Source organism: Ceratosolen solmsi, unplaced genomic scaffold (assembly GCF_000503995.2).
Source record: "Ceratosolen solmsi marchali unplaced genomic scaffold, CerSol_1.0 scaffold27, whole genome shotgun sequence".
Taxonomy (NCBI): domain Eukaryota; kingdom Metazoa; phylum Arthropoda; class Insecta; order Hymenoptera; family Agaonidae; genus Ceratosolen; species Ceratosolen solmsi.
In genome coordinates, this window is record NW_011948426.1 from 822,517 (window position 1) to 839,565 (window position 17,049).

General features: G+C 22.2%; 1 protein-coding gene across 1 annotated transcript; it reads right to left on the bottom strand.

The window, feature by feature from the left end:
• Window positions 1-6,434: 6,434 nt before the first annotated feature.
• On the bottom strand, window positions 6,435-16,830 carry LOC105363075 (putative fatty acyl-CoA reductase CG5065). Its single transcript, XM_011500653.1, has 9 exons — window positions 16,570-16,830; window positions 14,560-14,808; window positions 12,673-12,818; window positions 11,930-12,039; window positions 11,417-11,609; window positions 9,253-9,501; window positions 8,364-8,540; window positions 7,703-7,783; window positions 6,435-6,747 (listed from the first exon to the last, which is right to left on the bottom strand). The coding sequence occupies exons 1-9, from the start codon at window positions 16,786-16,788 to the stop codon at window positions 6,621-6,623; spliced, it is 1,551 nt and encodes a 516-aa protein (XP_011498955.1). The 5' UTR covers window positions 16,789-16,830; the 3' UTR covers window positions 6,435-6,620.
• Window positions 16,831-17,049: the final 219 nt, after the last annotated feature.

Below are 17,049 nucleotides of genomic sequence, written 5' to 3' on the forward strand. Positions count from 1 at the left end.
TTATTTTCTAAAAGTTTAACACATTCTTTTTTAATTTCTTATAATATGATGCACAATTATTTTGCTGAGATAATAAAATGAGTAATGAAAAGAATTTTACATTTTGCAAGAAATTTCACTTTCCTATTATAATAACGAATGAAAAGAATTATGAATTTATCGGAAAAATTGTAAATATTCCATTCGTTATAAATATCCTTAATAGCGGTTGTTGTTTTTTTTTTAATTAATTCATATATCAAGTACATTCAATTAAGCCTGAATATTATATTACTTTCTTCTATGTATTAATATATAAATTATTACAAAGCTTGAACTTTAACTTTCTAAACTTTACTTTCACAATGATTCAAAATTTTAAATTAATATATTTATTTTACTATTAACTATTTACTACAATTAAATCTTGCAAAAGCTAAAATTTACTATAAAGTAATATAACCATTTTGGTTTATTATATACTACGAGCAATATTCTTATGTATAATGCATATGTTATAGAGAATAATTAAAAAAAAAAAAAAAAACATAATATGAAAAATATATTTTATACTCTACTCGTTGTTTTTTGTATATGTGGACCTTTACCGCATCCAATCATTGTTACATAATATTTATATAATAAAATAGTAAAACAGTAATAGTGTTAGTTACAAAGGATTTAGATAGGAATATACATATATTTATATAATTAAAATTGTATTTGATTTATTATCCCGAATGATTTTCATAGTTATGGATTCAGAAGAAAATATAATTTTATCCACTATTATATCATTACATAATTTAATCCAATTTCTTCAAATTCATAATAGAAATTTTCCTTGTGTAAAAGTTTAAACTAGTATTAATAGTTTTAAATATTCATATAACAAATCTTTCATATGATTCATCTGCTAATGCATTTCATTAAGTATACATATTATATATATATATGTGTGTGTGTGTGTATCTATGTGTGTGTGTGTGTGTGCGTGTGCGTGTGTGTGTATCTGTGTGTGTGTATAAATTAATTTCATAATATTTTTAAATTTTAATTAGATCTGTCAATATAGAATTAAAATATTCATAAGATTCTACCTAATAAAATTTAATATCTCTATTCAAAAAGTTTACATTAATTTTAGTTATTTAAATTCGATTCAAATTGGAAAACTAATATAATTTTATAAATTTCATAAATCCTTAAGTACATCATTATATTTTATATCATACATGTGAATCTAACACCAATAAGTGATACATTAGTCCAAGTATATCATCACTATCAAAATTACAATAAATTTGGAATAAAAAAACAATACTTTATAATGATCTCTTACCTGTCGTAATATGTAAAGCATACAATAAGGTTAAATAATCAATAATTATCTACTGTTTAACAAATTAATACCTAGTTACTTATCATAAATATCATTATTTTATTCAAATATTCATTAATTTAACATTTATATATAGTATAATTCTTATGTATATATTTATGTATGTAATAATATAAATTAACAAGTTTATAAAGTAACCATTTGACGTTATTATGAATAAGAATGATTATTTAAAAAAAAAATTGTAATACACAGTTATTTTTTATATATATAGTAGTAAAGAAAATATTACGGCCAATCAAATTTAATAAGAAAAACATTTTATTTTGACTTTCTTTTAACTTTCTTCATAATATAATATAAATATTTGGGTTATGATTTTTTTTTAAACTATTTAGAAATGTGCACAATAAATAGTTGTAATTTGAATTGAATGGTTATTGAAATTAAATATTCGGTTAAATATTCAAATTGATTACAATAATTATATATCTTTGTGATATAAAAAATAATATTTAAATAAAGAATATAACATGTAAATAATTTAAATATTTAATTTTTATTTAAAATTCTTAATTTTGTATTTTATGAATCGCATTCATATTCCACAATTAATATAATTTACTGTTAAAAATTACTTTTCTACTACATATTATTTAGGTATCTATATATATATATATATATATATATATTTGCATTATTATGTAATTTAAAGTCTTTAACTGAATATTTAAGACTATCAGAATTTATATAAATAATATCATATTTAATCTTAATAATATCATATTTAAATTATCATATTAAACTATTGTGTATGGTTAAAATCATTTGAATTAATAAAGATCCTATAAGAATTTTTAACTTTACCAAACTGATATTTATATCTATAAATAAATATTTAAAAAGCGTTTAACAGGCATAAATGTTCATATTAAAAAAATATATAAAATCCAGTATAATAGTATGTGATATTGTAGTATTTTTTCGTTAAAGTGAAAAATTATGAAAGGAAAATATTGTACATATATTTATTTTTATCTAAATTTTATTCATAATAAATTTATTGTAAATTTCAATGTTTGCTTTGTATTTAAAATTAAAATAACTGTTTGCTGTATGTAGTTTTCTATATTCTTTTCAAAGTTTCAATGTAATACTAAAATATAAATTATCTACTTCTATAATAGAAAATATTTCTTTTCGTCATACATTTTATAAATCTTTCTCAATATAATTTACGTACTAATTTAGTTATTCTATAAGCAATATTTATTTCTTATTATTATTAATAAGTTTTATTTGTCTATCATTAAATTTGTTATGTTCACCTAATAATGTGTAATTAATGATATAAAATTTTATTGAATGTCTTTAAATTTACTAATATAAAACAAACAAGTGCTATAAAATAAAATATATAAATTTATCTATTTATTATAAGGACCAATTATAATTATTGGAATTATATAAAATAGGGTATTCATTGTTTGTATGCTGTTAATTATTTTCTATAAATCTAATTGATGACTATATAATTTTATTTTTTTACAAGTTACACTACCTATAATTTAGATTGAACATTTTATCGAAATATGATAAAATCACAATTATTAAACGACAAGTACAAGGTAATAATATTTATAAGCTGAATGAATATATAAATCATATAAAATATGATAGTGAATTCATATTTATTAATACAAATGATATAAAATATAATTAGCAATGAACTTTCACAAATGTACACTGTGACAAATAAATGTTGCGAATAAAATTTTTAATAATTACTTATAAAATATATTTTTATTTGGATAAATAATTTTGCTTATACAATTTATTGACAACTTAAAATTCTAATTTTTTCAAACTAACATTAGAGTCCGCAAAAAATTGAAGTTTACAATTAAATAAAAGTATTAAAAATACGATAGTGTTACTTAGGATCTATAGATTAGATAAAATACCAATGTCTAAATATATTTCAATTTCGTCGGCGTAAAATTGAATCGTACGCTTTTTGTGAAACGCAATATTCCTTATCAGTACGATAAAAAGGTATCATTAAACTGCATTAAGTGTATTTACATATTAATCATATAGCCAATTTGAAAATTAAGTAGCCAAGAGTACTATTATTCTTATTTTCTATATTACATTTTATGAACAAATTATAAAAATTGATTCTCAATGATTAACTTTAATAAAATATAAATTAAAATATTCTTATTTTTTATATCATCCATTATTTTATCTATTATATATTTCTAGAATTGTCTATTAAACAATCTTGCATTTCATCTTCTATCGATTATGCAAATCATTATTTTAGATTGTGTTTACATGTAATATTAATAGACAATCTGTATTTAATTATATATATATATATATATATATAAAATTTATAATCTTATTCATAAGAATTGAAAATTGAGGTAATTTTATAAATATCAGTCTTATGTATTTTTACTTTTTAGAAATACTTGAATATTAAAACATCAACATGTCCTAATAAGCACTAACTGCTAATAATAAGAAATTTTTCGAAGTTAATAGAATAAGAATTGTTTCACCAAGTTTCCTTACCGCAATTAATTAATATAAATGAAAATTTATTAACTATATTTTTATTATTTAGATGTATAATTTGTTCAAAATTAATATTTGTAGCATAATTTTAATTAATTATTACAAAATACTGGAATATTATAATTAAATTATATAAAAAAATTTTTATCAAATAATATATATTTCACTATCTTATATTTATGCAATTATTTATATTATATTGTTTATAAAACTTACATTAAATGTATAAATAAAATAAAATTATAGTAAAAATGTAGTGAAAAAATACATGGCAGTATAAGAATCGTACATAATAAATATTTTTAGACAAAAATACAAACAGATAAGTGAGAATGGTCGAACTATTGAATGAATTAAGAGTTTCGAAGCTTGTTAATGTATTTTATGGAAATTTTTTCTAAAGACTCTCAATACATTTTCACTTAAATAAATATGAAGTTCAAAAATTTACATAAGTTTTTTTAACTTTATAATGATGAGTTAAATTTAATATTATTCACGTATAAAAAGGCTTCTTCCAATAAAATTCACAAATTTTTCTTGACTATTTTTGAGAGGTGAATAACACAATAAATGAATATAAAAACTAATCGAATGAGCAGTATAAGAAAAATACTGGGGATACAATTTATAAGGCAACTAATTCTTTTAGAAGTAAGTCTTGTATAAATAGATGTATACAAATATTTATGCAAAACTATTAATTTATTTAATTTTAAGGTTTCACAATAAAATACTTTAACATAATTTTTTTTTTACATCATAATTTTTGTATTACTTTGCATTATAAATAGCATGTTCTGTTACATATTCTATTTCTTAATTTTATTATAAATTAAAAGAATTGTTTCTAATACCGCGTGATAAATAATCGATATGTATTGCTTGAGTTTTTACTGAGCAATTTTTATGAATATATGATTTTTTACGTACTTGTTCAACTGTAATATTTTCGATATATATTACACGACAAAACTTTTCCATATAATTAGTTTCCATTAAATTAATGAAAATATATAGTATTATTTAATTCTATTCTTATTAATATTATTTCCTCCAATGTCATATTGATTTTTAGTACACTAAATTTAAAAAATTACATATTTATTAAAATTTGTTTAGATATTATACTTAATAAAGTGATTTTTAATAGTATTTGGATAAGCTATATTTTGCAAAAATCATTTTAGCATATAGAATATCTTTTTGTTTGTTACATGTAGCTTGACCATTTCTATTTAAAAATAAATTGTAAAAATATTTTTTAAAGTTTACGGTAAAACTTTTAATACAATAAAATAATATTTTAATACACAAATATATCGTTATAAATATACACATACATAAACACGCGCGCCCGCGCAGGCGTATGTGTGCGTGTATTTGAGTTGCGCGTGGATGCATGTGTGTGTATTTGTGTTGTGCGTGTATGCATGGGTGTGGATGTATTTTTGTGCGCGTGCGTGTGTGTATACCCCAATAAACATATTGTATAATTGTATGAATATTAGCGCATTAATAAAAATGAACAAAAGCTTAATTATTTTTATAATTCAACATGAAACTTTAAAATATTATTTAAAAATATATATAAGTTTCAAAGATTCAAAAAAATCCTATAAATGGTTTTATGCAATTTTCATCGTAATGTAATATATTTATAAAATAATGTCAACTATAAATATAGAGTAATCATTAATACGAAAAATTAAATAAACATAACATCACAAATTTTTCGTACTCAATTAATTTCCTTCTTTACCTAATTATTTAAATGCGAAATACATATATATATATATATATATATATATATATATATATATATAATACGATTTTTTTTTTAATTGAAGTGAAGAACTATTTATGTTGCATTAATATTTAAATTATCTGTTAATGACGAAAGTTTTATAGAAATTACAAAAGGGAGTTACAAATTCAATTGATATGAATAAATTATTCTTTTCTATAATTGAGTTAGATATGTTTTGAAAATAAGAGTAATTTACCTTTATAGATCGTAATACAAGATTACTTAATATGATAATATGATAAATATTGGATACGGGGTTATTATATTCAATTTATTAATTTTATTTTTATTAAATTACAAAAGAGAGTAAATCAAAATTTTTTAATAATGTATTATTTATGTAAACAAGCGTAGATTTTTTATCTTTTTCCTTAGCCTTTTAATACATTATGAAATTCGCCAGAGTATTTTAATTATTATTGAAATAAGAGTGAAAAATAAAGAATAAGCTTCTGAGTTATAAACGCTAATAACAAAAGAAAATCTAAAATATAATAAATATTTCCATGAATTTCATACGTAAGTCGTCTTTAACTGCATTTTTTTAATTTATCAATTATGGATTAATTATTAAATATATTATAAAATAAAATAAGGAGATAAGAAGTATTGATTATAAACATATTTATTTCTTTTATTATAATAAAATGATTGTAAATGCAATCGTTTTTATTTATGTAATTAAATAAAACGCTATGAAAGATATTAAACGAAGGCAATGAAAAAACATGAATAAAAAACAAAGAAAGCGTGAAAAATATATAGAGACAGATAAATAGAACGAGTAGTAAGAACATCGACGAGAGACAAAGGTTAACGTCATGTAAGAATTGCGAAGACCACATTATGATGAATTGATCAGTTTCGTGTATAAAATAATTGCATTTTGTTTGTTGCCATTAATTATTGGAACACTTTACTCATTGGAATATATAAACCTGTGTTAGTGGGTAGTATGTTAAAATTAAGTACAAACCATATCGCAAATATTAATATCCAAATTTTAAAACATTTGTCAATCCAGTACATTCTGTAACAGAAATATTGTTAAAACTTTTCATAATTATACTTATCATTACATTATATTATCTTATATTACATATCATATACAAATATTTTTATCTTGTTAAAATAAATGATTTACAATATTTTAGAAGCATGAAAATTTTAAATTAATATCAGTAATGCGCAATTCCTGCGCATCTTATGGTATTTCAATATGAATTCGTATTTATATCGTATAAATGTATCAATGGAAAGTATTTATTTCATAGATAATAATAGTTTAAAATAAAATAAAATTAGGAAAAATTGTATAGAATCATAAGGAAGAAAGGGAGAAAGAGCGCCTGAAATATACAAAAGATAACCTAGTTTTAGGTATAAAACGATTGATCAAACTCTCGGTACTAAGGTAACGAAGAGTTAGTCAACCAAACAATTTTGGATTATTAGCAGTAGAAAAATTCATATAAGTTTGTGTTGTAAAAATTGTATTAACCATGTATAGATATTTATAAGTAAAGAAAGTATTCATCTAAGTATACTAGTATGCGAACAATAGTTTTCAATATCAAAGAAATGGTAATGAACAGATTAAAATTGGTTGTACCAAGCAAGAAAAAATTGTGACAACGTATATTATGAATTATAAGATGGAGTGAAATTTTTTTTGACGTATTCTTTATGGACAAAAATAGCATAATAATGATTACGATTTACCATTACTTTTCAAAATAAAATAAAAATATAATGATGTAAGTAATTTTATTATAATTTTCTAATAATACTTATTGCAAAATATTAGTCAAAATAGTCATAAAATATTATATAAATGATTTAATATCAACAAAGATTAAAAATATCAATTTCATACATATTCATCTTATTTCGTTGTATTAAAAGCAAAATCAATAAATTACCGATATTATAAAAATAGAAATTATATTCTTTAAGAAGAAAATTATCGAATGTAAATGACTTACCGGTCATAGTGTATTTTAGCTTCTTTTACTTTATTCATGTCTTCATTAAGCAGGTATTTTTTTGCGCCAACTATACAATTCCTACGATAAAATTAAAAACATTTTTTTTAATATCAATCTTATGATGTTTGAGTATTTATTTTATTAATACTTAGTTATAAATACAATTGGGATAACTGAATTATTAATTACATAAATTTATTCCATCCCAGATCGAAATTAAAGTACAATTTAGTGCAATAATATTTTTTCAATTTATTAATTTATAATTGATAAATAATATAGTATAAATGAATAATATTTGACAGAATAGAAAAAAATTCGATAAATGTATTGTTAAACTGAAACGTAAATCATAACATAATATAAAAATATATGTACGTATTTCAAAATATTTTAGAATGTATAAACAGCGTTTTATATAAAAGCATATGCATTGATAATCGAAAAAGATCTATAAATAAAATCTGTATTTTATTAAACTATATTTAATATTAATTCAACATTCCATATTACAATTCTTATTAAAATAATTAAATCATTTTTTCAATTAATATCGTAAACGAAGAACTTTTTAAATAAAAGATGTTTTAAATCTACTTACATTATAGAGAAAAGATTATTTTCAATTAATAACGTGATGTACAATTGGTTGACTTACGAAAAATATGTTTCTACACTAAATGCGGCATAATCAAATCCAAAATCATTAACATCTGTAGCTGAAATATCCGTTAATAATGTGAGCATCTTCTTATTCTTAAATTTCCATTCGTTTGTTAAAAAGTATAGTAAGGCATTATTAGCTGCATAGACCTTTTTTTGTAGCTTGAACAACCTAAACATTTTTTTTTTTTTTTTTATTGCATTCATACATTTCATAGATATCCAATACATATACTTCAGCCAAAATTAGTTTATTTCTAAATTTCATTAATTAGACAATCATAATTTATATTGACATCTAAATTAGTTATGAATATATGTATTATTAAATGCATTTCTAAACTTTTTCAATAGATATATTTTTTCTTATTTATAATTTTTACTTCTGTATAGTGAATTAGAAAATCAAACATTGTTTAACCGGTAATTTATAGGGAAAAAGCTTTTACTTAAAAACAAGCATATAAATCGGTATAAATTAAATGTATAATACAATCGATTAATTTCTGTTATAAACATATTTATATTTATATCTATATAATTTAATATTGTTACGTTTAAAAAACTGCTATTTAATCAAATTTTATTATAAATGACTATTCTTTAAAAGTTTCTTAATTTATTTTTCTGAAACGCAATCAGACATTATATTTATGATTTTTATCATAAAATTGTTAAATTATTATTCAAATATTTCTATGAAATTGCTATTTAACAAAACATAAAATATAATATATTTTTTCACGACATAAATTTAATACGTAATTCGTTTAGGGTATTTAAATGTTTATATATTTTAATAAAATTATATTTGAATAAATGTCTAATTCATGAAAATTTCAAAAATTAAATTAATACATAAAAATATATAATATAGATCTTACATAGGTTTTTTTCCAGCGAATTTTAAAAACATATCAATCACTAAACTAGGTAATAAATGCAATAATAGTGTGAGGATGTAATAGACATATTTATTACTGGCAATGACCACTTGAGGAACCCATAATATGTTCTCCAAGGGAATTTTTTCGGTGAATCGGAGTCCTAAATCCACTATTACTGACATACTTACACCCCGAATATCAGAAGATGAGCAATTATAAACGTGAATACTAGGATCCCTTGTAATCCTAAGGGAAAGAATTGATATCATGAATGGAAAAAAACACATACTTTAACAAAATTAAAGAAGTAAATAAGCAATTTAAAAATACAATTATATATTTCTTTTATTAAACGACAACATTATTATACCATTTAATAGAAATATATAATGTAGAAGAGAATGATTTTAAAACTCATGAGATATAATATAGTATGGTTTCATTTTTCAATTTTCATTAAAAATGATGTATATGCAATGTCTAAAGATATTCATGAATATATTTTTAAAATATTAACCTAATATTGTTACGATGTAGCGCTTAATGTTTATGTTAAATATGATTATAAAATTCTAATTCGAAAAATAATTTTTGTTTAAGGCACCTAGTTAATTTTATTATTTTATTTTAAATGTCATATAATGATATTTATATATTATAATAAATATGTACAGAATCTATTCTTATATTTTAAAATTTCTGAAATGTATATAGTTGAAGTAGCTAATAAATATAATAATAAGAAAATTAATGAGTTCACTTGTGTAAATGAGAATAATCAAAACACTGCAAATATAATTTTTAAAATAAGTACAATTTACATAAATAAAAATTTTAATTAAATATTGAACTTGTGTTATACAGTGTCTTGCACACTTGTAGCTTTACATAAACACATATTTCAACATCATTTTATTCATCTTCATGGTTAAATATGGTTTATGTAATGTTATTATTAACTCAATTGTTCCAACTGAAAAACAACAGAATTGTAAACAACTTTGTATTCCAAATAAAAACAAGCTTTAATGTCATTAATATAAAAATCATTACTAACGCAATTAAGCTATTTTAAAACCAATCTATTATAATTCTTTAAAACATATATCGTCACATAATAACTGAATAATATTGGTGTTCTTGAATATAATAATATATTACAATGAATTGACCTTGTTTATTATTTATTTATTAAATGAAGAATCATAAAAATTGATAATGTTTATACAAAACTTCATAATTCAAAGATAAAAAATAAACTGTCTTAAATACATCATAAATAGCATAAATTATGTATAATGGATGCTTACCACTATAATTGTCATTCCACAAACCTACTTAACTTTTGTTTTTACTGAAATTCGGATATTTATGTAAAATAATCCTCTTATTATTCATTTAATACGAATCACTTAGTATTCCATTTAAAAAACAATAATTATATGTAAAAAATTTTTAGTAATAAAAAATATTTATACTTAAAATTATATCCATTCATATTTTTTGTTGTAATTATTTTATACAAAATTCTATATACATATCTTTTTTAAATCATTTAATATCAATAGAAGTAATTAGTGCACATGTAGATTTAAAAATAATAAATTTTTAAACAATTTTTTATTAAAGGTTTTAATAAACAAAGATCTTAAAATTTCAAAATTCATTTTAAATATATAAAATCGTTCGATAGCAACGAAAGGTACAGCTAATTAATATTCTAAAAGAATGAAAAAATAATACATATATAAAATGTGAGTAGTGAAATATGCTTTGATTATCTTTTTTAATTCATAATTATGCATAATCTAATTAGGCTTCAAGCATTATGCTTGAATTTTTAACTAAAATTTGCGAGAAAGTAAATACAACTAGAGTTTTTGTAATACTGTGTAGTGCATAAGCTTGAATTATTGAATTAAGACTGATAATAGGCATAAGCTGATAATAAGACATAAGCCTGAACAATTAACTATATTTCAGAATCTATATTGAATTTTGCAATATAAATTCACCGGTATATTCTTCAAAATGTATATGTGCTATAAAATCCATATTCTAATTCCATACAATATAATATCTCTAAAGTTAAGAGTCTATAAAAAGAAATAAGAAAAATCTGAAATGAATAATTTAAAATGGAGGGTGGAACGATCGGTACGTAACGATTCCCCGTTTCCAAGTAGAAGTAATCATGGCCTTGATAACTACATCTACAGGTATAAAGTCGGCGTTGGTGTTCGAATCGAAATATATGACCCTAAGAATGCCTTTTCCAGCACCCACCATCATGCCAACAGGTCCATTGAAATTATCCAACCAACCAACAAGAGGCTCATCCACCGATGATATTACTGAAAATAAAGTCGCATGCGCACGATACACATTTATAGCAAATTTATTAATTCACGATAATATTGCTAAACAATAATTAGTAATTGGGTTGGAAAAAAAGATGTTAAGAAATGATTGACTTATGAAAAAACATCGATATGTGTATAGAGTAATAATATTTTCCATTGATTGAACTGAATAAATGAATATATAAATATTTACTATTAATTTTTTATAGTAAGTAGTTATTTTCAGTAATATATGGAACATTAAAAAAAAATAATAAAATGAAATAATATAATCTATATTGAGGCTAATGAATAATATTTATCAAACTTACCTATAGATGGCCTAAACACGATAATTGGTAATATGCCAGCGTAATCGGCAACAACTCCTTCGGCCAATCGTTTGGCGAATGTATATGTATTTGGAAAATTACCAATCAATCTTTAAAAATAATTAAAAAAATTGACTTTCGATATATTAATTCGTAATAATCAAACAAATTTTTCATTTTGTCTTTGTTATCATTGCGTATTACAATATATTTTATTTTACGTGTAATAATATGCTAAGATTTAATTTATTTATAATTTCCTATAAGTAAATCTATTAATATTGCAATTATAATTGAACGGAAGCTATTAATATTTATCATCAATGACTAATTTTTGCATACTAAAGCAAAGACGTTTTATTTGAATTCTTCACAACAATTATTTTACGCATTTATATTACTAATATCATTTTAATAATATATTTCTGTAATATTTAAAAGTAATTTTAATATATCATAACTTGTTAGACGAAGCCTCGTTTCTTTATCATCATTTAAAGAAGCCGAACATGTCTTTAAAATAATAATCATTAAATTGATTAATAAATGTGGCAGAATTTATAAATTTATAAATATATACGTGTAATTACTCTTTTAAAAAAATCATATTGTACAACTCTGAATGCTTACTAAATGTGTATACATTTGTGCCTACGTGCATATATATATATATATACGCATGGAATTCAATGGTGTGTTGGTGTATAGACATTCGCTATTTATATACTGAAGTTAAAACTTACTTTGATGTTAAGGGCTCTATGACAGAATCATTAAGAGTTTCGGTTATACGAATTATTTTTTTCCAATCCACTTCACTGGGATATAACTGCTCCTCGACAATATATTTGTCCGATTGACAATAGGTAGTACTGACATGCATAAGTGCCTGGAGTTTGTCATTTACATAAATAGGAAGCAAAATAATGAAATGAGTTTGATTTGATGTTCTCAGACTTGAATTGAAATATTAGAATTGTAAATAAGAAAGTCTCATGGTATAATCAAACATGCAAACATTTAAGAAAGTATATTTACAAAACACAATTGGTTCTATAAATATTTTTATTGGTGTAGTTAGAGTGTCGGGTGTAGATAGTATTGAACAATATTTTTTTCTAATAGAGTTTTTGTAAAAAAAATCTATTTTATTCCGTTCGTTAAATTTACTGTATATGAATAAATGTCGTGTATTCTTAAATTTTATTATTAATATTTTTAAATGTCTCCAAATAAGAATCGTTCGTTTAATTAATAAGGAATTATCAATAATGCATAAAAACGTATTAACATTGAAAAATAATATTGACAAACAATTACTTCGTAATACAATATTAAAAAAAATATTTCTCTACAATTATTATACACTATAATTTTATTACTTTAAGATTTTTACTTAGACGAATTAAAATTTACTACAATAATAAAATGATTCCATAAAGATTTTAAATAATACTTATGTATTAATGATTAAAATTATTAAAAAGAATCTTGAGAATTCTTATTGATTTGAAAAACGTGATTATTTCAACACTTCTTCAGAAAATATAAACTGCTAGTAAAATATTCGAATGACTTGTATACAATTAATCTATTATAAACATAATACATTTGCTTATTTTCGTTATCCGTAAAAGATATATTATCATGCGTAATAATCTGTAAAATACAATATATCTGCGCTAAATGAGAATGCTATCTAAAATACTTCTTCGACATAATAGAACGAGAGTTCTAATCAAATAAACAAAATTAAAAATGAATAATGACAATAAAAATAGTTTAACAATTGAGTTCATTAATATAAATATCAGATACATAATGTAAAAAAATTTTTCTTACATTATCCGTAATTTAAAAAATATATGGAAATTCGTAAAAGCATCTCTAGTGCATTAAGAATTATCAATCAAAGTGTTGAATTCTTATTGCTCGCTGAATTTTTAAAAGCGTTAGTCATTAGAAAATCTGAGATGCACCAGAAATATAAAGCACTGGCAATATTCAGTTATGCGCGTTTACCAAGTATAAAACCACACATGCACAGAGTTACAATCACGTACGCAAAATTCAGAAAAAGATGAACGGCAAAATTAAGGAGTTTCCGGCCAATCTGCAATACTAATACTCGCAACAGATACAGAAAGCGCGCGCACGCGCGCGAAAGTGAGAGAGAGAGAGAGACGCGAAATGAAATTTGGTCAGGAGATCACCGACAACCGAATAAAAGATAGCTGTGGGATGAGAAATCGACAAAGGTCAGGGATCGAGATAATGTTTTTACTCTTTTTATCGGGAGGGGATATATCTTAAATAGCATCGACATCGTCGCCATCCTGTCTCTCTTTTTCCATTAAATTTTAGATTTGTTTTCGTAGCCTTATTATTTTGGTAAAATATATCTGTTAATATTTTTACGATTATCTATTTTTTTTTTTTTTTTTTTTTTTTTTTTTTTAGAGATTTTTCGAAATTTTAAGAGAAATTGAAGATTTTTAAGGCAAAATAACCAGCTAATTTTGTAAAAAAAAAAAGTATTAAGGAGCATACCTTTTTTATACTATCAAATCACATAACGCAAAAATTTTGCATTTCATAATCGTATTGGTTCATTAGACAAGATCACTTACCACCAAATTTTTCATACTCGCTGCCAAAATGCATATATCTCTCGTAGATCTTGTGTTGATAATAATTGCATCTTTAAGAGGATCATTGAATCTTACGCTCGCAGCTACGTGAAATATAATAGAAACTCGTTCAATGAGTACTCGCCTTTCCACCGATGGTAATCCCAAACCCTCTGCACTTATGTCTCCTTGTATTGGAATTAATTTCTCTAAAGCTTTGGGTCGTGTTTCGCGCAATCTCATAAATATCTAAACGGAATTGAAGAATAACATGTATTATTCTTTTTATTTCAATGTAGCGGTAAACTAGATGGTAACGATCAATTACATTAAGAGGAATTATTAAATATTATAATTAATGATTAATTAGGCATGACTTAGAATTTTTAATGCCGGACAATCGTGTTATTATTTTATTGATGCCAATATATCACACAGTTTAATGTTTTTAAAATTCAAATTAAACACTAATTAGATGCAAACTCATTACAATACTTGTTTTTCTAAAATATATTTTCATATATATATATCTTTTATATTCCACTTTCATTTTTGCTTTTTTCTCTTTTTTTTTGTCTTAATTTAATATTTAGGTAATGGAACTTATTTATCGAAGCTAAGTTAATATTTGAAAATTTAAATATTATGATTTCTATGTAGATTTATAATCAAAGGGAAATATTATTATTATTATGATAATATAAAGGGGCGTAGTTTTATAATGTTCGCTTAGAAAAATTTTATGAAAATTATGCCATTGCGAATAAATATAATTTCATAATGAGTACCATTCCATCCAACATTATCCAGTAATATCAATAGTTATGATTACAAGATATTTGATTGTATAAATAAATTTGTGAATAATATTAAACTTAAATAAAGCTTTTAAAAACACGTGGTTAAATAGAAAAATTAAATTCCTATGAAATTGTATTCACTTAGGACATGCAAATTTCTAAATAACTATAATATAAACATAAAATTTTTAAACATCGATAGATAGATATAACAACTCTATAAATTTATTAATGAATATCTTTAAAGAATTTATTATGTAATTATAACATATAATAAAAAATACTACAAATGATTATTAATATATATTAGATATAATTAATATTATTATTAGAATGCATAAAATAAATTAATTATTTATTCTTAGATGTGATTAATATCCATAATCTTTTGACAGGATAAATAAATTTTCAGTTTTCTATCATAAGAATTCTGCACTATAAAAATAATGTATTAATTAATATTTTAATTATGTTTTTAAATGTTAATGTTATGAATTACGTGATTTTTTAAACAATATTATATCTAATAATTATAATTAAGAGGTCATGTTTTTAAGTAATGGTACGCAGGTTTATATGTAATGAGCATTATAAAAATTGAAATTTACATGGCCTATAATTTGTAATCACATCTGCTTCGAATGACAATAAAGTAGTGAAAATCGCAATAATATTATAAAAATACAACAATCTCTATTATCGTATATATTAAGAATTTTAGTAATTTATTTTTAGTAAGTTAATCATACGCTATTTTGATGTTGAAATATTGTAATAATAATTCAAACTTTATACTATAAACAATTTAAATCTATTAGCTTTTTCTTTTAGTATTGTTATTTTTAAAGAAGCTCAATGATTTGTTATTATTGTTGCGTATTATAAAAGCGTATATATTTATTATTTGCTTTTATTTACGCGCAGATGTTATATAAATTCGTAAATTAGTACAGTTCACTAACACAAAAATTGATAAAACTAAGAATATCCTTTATGAGCTAAATTTTGTTTTAATGAGCCTTAATTTGAGTGAATTTACAGCATTAAAATTGTTCTACACTTGTTTATTCTTATAATCTTAATAATTAACATTTGTAAAATCATATGAATTTGATTTATTTAATATTATATAATTTGAAGTTCAAATAATTGCAATTCTTTCAGATATATTGGAAATTTGATCAAAAACTAAAAATCGTACGATACTCACAGGTGATGTCAGCATGTGTCTCAACCTATCATCTATTCCCATTTTTTTTTTCGGTCTCATTAGTAGAAAGATCTCGTGGATGTCAGGACAGGACCAAAGTAACTTTTCGAGTAATGCTTTGCCCATAAAACCTGTGGCGCCGGTCACGAATATACTCCGTCCGGCAAAGAACGCCGGAATCGAATTCGATGGATCCATTTTCTTATTGGTTGTCTGCATTAATATACAGAATATGGTTTTATTTTGTAATCTTAGAATTTATTTGTATTTGATGGAAGGCTGCTGCTCCAAAGGAACTCGCATTTTTTATAACTGAATGGCTATCATTGTAAAGTTGCATGAAAAGTGAAAAATAACGTAATATTATTGATCGTATTGTAATAAAACTTAGCAGTATCCGATTATGAAAAATCTTTGATATTAAGGCTTTCATTTTTTTTACACTATTTCATATAATAAATAGTGTGTTCTTTCAAATAG

Coding starts and splice junctions, on each gene's coding strand:
- LOC105363075 (XM_011500653.1), bottom strand. CDS start 16,788: ATGCAGACAACCAATAAGAAAATGGATCCATCGAATTCGATTCCGGCG. Junction 12,819..14,559: donor CGAGTATGAAAAATTTGGTG/GTAAGTGATCTT, acceptor GACAAACTCCAG/GCACTTATGCATGTCAGTAC. Junction 11,610..11,929: donor CGTGTTTAGGCCATCTATAG/GTAAGTTTGATA, acceptor CTTTATTTTCAG/TAATATCATCGGTGGATGAG.